Source organism: Trametes versicolor, assembly GCF_000271585.1.
Source record: "Trametes versicolor FP-101664 SS1 unplaced genomic scaffold TRAVEscaffold_8, whole genome shotgun sequence".
NCBI lineage: Eukaryota > Fungi > Basidiomycota > Agaricomycetes > Polyporales > Polyporaceae > Trametes > Trametes versicolor.
The window spans coordinates 2,790,050-2,794,191 of NW_007360328.1; the positions used below are offsets into that span (position 1 = coordinate 2,790,050).

At 54.5% G+C, this 4,142-nt stretch overlaps 1 protein-coding gene across 1 annotated transcript in view; it reads right to left on the reverse strand.

Annotated features, from left to right (window-relative positions):
* Window positions 1–574: 574 nt before the first annotated feature.
* Window positions 575–4,142, reverse strand: part of TRAVEDRAFT_127783 (WD40 repeat-like protein) — a gene marked incomplete at both ends in the record, with an annotated part of 27,424 nt that continues 23,856 nt past the window's right edge. Inside the window, 2 exons of the mRNA XM_008042652.1 lie at window positions 575–947; window positions 2,794–3,122. Of these exons, the coding sequence (XP_008040843.1) occupies window positions 575–947; window positions 2,794–3,122 (702 nt within the window). The remainder of the gene's footprint in view (window positions 948–2,793; window positions 3,123–4,142) is intronic.

The following is a 4,142-nucleotide window of genomic DNA, read 5'->3' on the forward strand; positions in this document are numbered from 1 at the left end:
CATTACTCAGCCATGGACTATCTGACCTTATGTCGATTATGCTCCCTTACTCAGCGTTACTCATCGCTCAGTCAGCGTCCTCTGGACGTCACATGCTCTCTTCTTATACGCTTACTCATCGTCTCCCCAGTAGTATATAAGGAGGACTCTGCAGGCCTCTGCTCTTCAGTCGTTCTCTCACAGACTGAAGAGTAAGTCCCACACTACCTATGCTTCCTTACATGTTTACTTACTAGTACTTGTAGCCTCTCTTTGTGCGGCTTACAGGTACAGTACTATGCAATCATAGTCGTTCTCTCACAGACTGAAGACCTCTCTTTGTGCGGCTTACAGCCTTCCAGGTTCAGAGTTCATCAAGAGTGCGCTCAGGCGACTCTTTGCTCCCCCGTCCACGCAGGAATGCGACGCTGACGTCGACGACTCCGTGTCCGTTGCGGGGCTGCGCGCACAGAGCACCCATTGCAATATCCCAGTAAGGGCCCCGGGTGTCGGCCAACAGGTACCAGATTCACAGATACTCGACTGAATACGAGGAGCCGACGGCGGTAAAGTTAGCGTCGCAAACGACCACGTACTACTGTTGCCAGGTGTGAGTGTCCCAGAGGCGTGCAGGTTTGTCGTCAGATTCAGATACGAGTTGATTGCCCTTGGGCGGCCACGCCAGTGTGCAAACTGGCGCCGTGTTCTCTGGCAACGTTACGACGTGTGTTGCCGTGAGAACATGCCGTATGTTGACGTTGCAGTCGCCACCGCCGGATGCGAGGTACTTGGCGTCAGGAGAAAATGCGAGCGCGAAGATGACGGGCGACGAAGGGGCGCCGACGCTACAATAGGTATGGCTGGGAGCGTACCGTCGGATGACAACAGATCGAGCGCATATGTCCCAGAGAACGATTTCTCCGGAGGTCGAGCCACTCGCGATACACTTGTTGTGGGAGAAGGCAAGACTGGTCACTACCACCTCCAAACTCCGTCAGTGATGATTCTACCGGATCCCTAGTAGCTTTGACGACGGACTTGCGTGTGGTGTTGTTGGTCTGCGCAACGCAGTGGATAGCCACGCTCCAAGAGCTCTTAATTCTGCTACTTCGGGGTTCGGACGAAGAGGAGACTACTGTGGTGATCAGACCATAGCGGGGCGTCACATGTCACAGGGGGGTCCCCGCCCCGCTATTTTCTGGCCGGTCACTGGTCACTCGGGGTTTTGGAGCCCTAAGCGCCCAAATTTGGCTCCGAAACCGGCGCCAAATTGCCATATATGGTAATTTTGGGCGCCTCCCCGCACGCCCGCTACGTATCAAACCGGTCACACGTCACAACCGGGCCCGCTATGGTCTGATCCGGACAGTACGGATGTACGGCGGATCAGTTGAGAACGACTGGTCAAAATTTGTGCAAACTGTACCTATGACATCCTCGGAGGACGGTTTCTCTGTTGACGATGGAGTTTCCGGACCGAGGAGAGCAGACGGGGGAGTCGCAACCGCCAAAAGCTGAGAGGACTTCACGACGGCCGTGCAGCGAGTGTAACACTGGCGGATACGAGCTTGAAGCGCATGGTATGACGGCGTTACGCAGAACACATGTACCGGAGGAGTTGTGAGCCCTCACGGAAGGCATTATATATTCACAGAATACTTGATGATTGCATTCTTGAACACAGCGGCGAGCGCCGACTGTGACGAACTGGATACCCTCACAATGGATGAACCTGAACAGATAGTTATATACTCACCGTATAGTTCTGAGAACGTGTTTATCGCTCTTATAATCTGCCGCCATACTGACTTTTGAGAGTGTCGTGGAAACGAAGTATTGTGGTTGGCGTCATGCTGAATCCAACAGTGCAGATGGTTACTACGATCAGGAGCATGCTAATCATGATAGACTCAGCCAAATATACGTACAGTCGTGATGAATCATCATTCAGCTTCAAGCGGACACAGTTTGAATGAAGGAGACCTGTCGGCGACTCGAAGGCAGACGGTTGCCAGACCACGCAAATCTAGAGTAAGCAGGCGAACGCGCGAGCTTGTGATGATCACCGGGGCCAAGATTTTGAATCATAACCACCTCTACCTGAAGTAGACAGACAGAATGCTGCAGGTTCAGATCTATGTTGCTGATGTTCAGGACCGAGGGTGGAGGTAGAGAGACAAGACGCGTCATCGGACGAGGCGCCGAAGCCTACCGCGTAGGCGCTGACGCCACAATGCCGCGGAAGGCTGCGGCCGATTCCGATGGGGCTCTCCCGGTACTTTTGGACTCTTCCCCGGCGCAGGCAGTTTTTACGTCCCCACTCACGTTTATACCTCTAGTCACTGAAAAATAGAAGTGTCATGATTATGAGGTCTCGAAGACAATGTTACATCGACGTCGAGCTCGTCAGAGACCCGCCCTATACGAGCCCCGCCAACGGTACATGGTATGGTAGCCATCTCTCCCCATGGCGCGACAGAATGCCGATTGTGGCCTGCCAGTACTGGTCCTGCGCATAGAGTTCGTCGTGATCTTCCTCCAAAAAGTGCGACCAGTAGAGTTGAGAGCTCCTTCTAGTCGTCATCTTCAGGCTCAACATTATCACCGATATCAGGGGCGAGCGAGCATGGTATTACGTTGTCCTCCTGCGGCGCGGGCCTCAGAGAGCCAGCCTCTGTGAGGTACCAGAAACGATTGACCTCGTTCTCGTCCACAGAAAAGAGACGATCTTGCTTGGGTATGTCGACCAAGCCACCTGCGCCGCTATCCTCTTCGTCGTCTTGGTCGTTCTTGTCTCCGCCGCCCAGGAAGTACAGATCTTTCACAGCAGATGTATGGCACCTCTTCACAGAGAGGATCTCCCCCGTATCCACGTCCCAGATGCGTACCGTCCCATCGTCCGCGCCGGACGCGAGCCGGTCCGACCAGACCGCGGACCACTGAAGCGCGCGCACGGGTTTCGTGTGCCCCCACAATGGCTGCTCGACAGGCCTCTCCGCGGCACAGATATCCCACACCACGATGAGCCCATCCGCACCTGCAGACACCAGTTTGTCGTTGCGGTTATTGAACGCGAGGGCCAGAACTGGGCCGGTATGCGCAGTCCAGCTATGGATGTTTTCCATGTCGACCCGGTACATGATCTTCCCGTTGGGATATCCGGTGGCGTCCATGTCTTCCTCGCAATAGCACGGCTCAGCAGAGCACGTCGGCTCCTGGATAGTCGTCTCCGTTGGTGTAACTGGCATTCAGCAGAGGGTCAGGACCGCATACGAAGCGCCGTCATGGGAGGGAGGCGTACTCGCGTCATATGAGGTGGCGGCGCGCGGCGTGGAAGGGGACCCTTCCGTATCAAGGCATGGTTCAGATTCTTGAGATATCAGGATGCGAGGGCGTTGAGGGGGCATGGCGCAAAGGCAACGGAGAGGATTCTCAAGAGCGGCGGTGGTGGCGTAGAGGGAGGGCTTCAACCGACAAGTAGGTTCCGTAGGCCCATCTTATGGTATCTGAAAGGAGCGCGCAGAGCTGTTGAATACCAGGACGGCGGAGACCACGGTGGCTTTTACAAACAAATAGATCAGGAAACCCGAACACGCACCAGGTAGAGCGTGCCCCGGTTAGGCTAACCTTCCTGACTCAACGCCTGTCGTGGAAACGACGAGACCCCTATATTTTTTCCGCGTTTTCCTTATTTTCTACGGCCATTTGTACGACACTTAGACTTAGAACCAGTAGTTAGAAGCATGTGACCAGTCACCTGACCCCCACCTGCAGACCGGCACTAATGTGCGCACAGACCACCGTTACGTTTGTACATGTTTGGCTCCCCTGACTCAGTATATAAACCCCACCTGTAGCGACCCTAGCCCTCATCTTGACCTCTTGGTCCTTGGGCTAGGTAAGCCGTCCTTTGTATTCTCTTAGTCAGCATAATATTAACTTGGTCCTTGGGCTAGATTTGACTTGAAAGTCTACGCTCGGCGTTAGCAAGCCTTCGCGCTCGCCGCCCTTGGGTTAGATCGTATTAGTTTCTTTGTTGTAGGCGTTGCCTGGTCGCGTCGAGTCTAGCTCCGCGACATTAGGTAAAGATCCCCCACCGTGCCGGAGATCTGCCGACCAGATCTTCCCTCACGTGTAAGTCCATTCCGTTCGTGATCACCCCC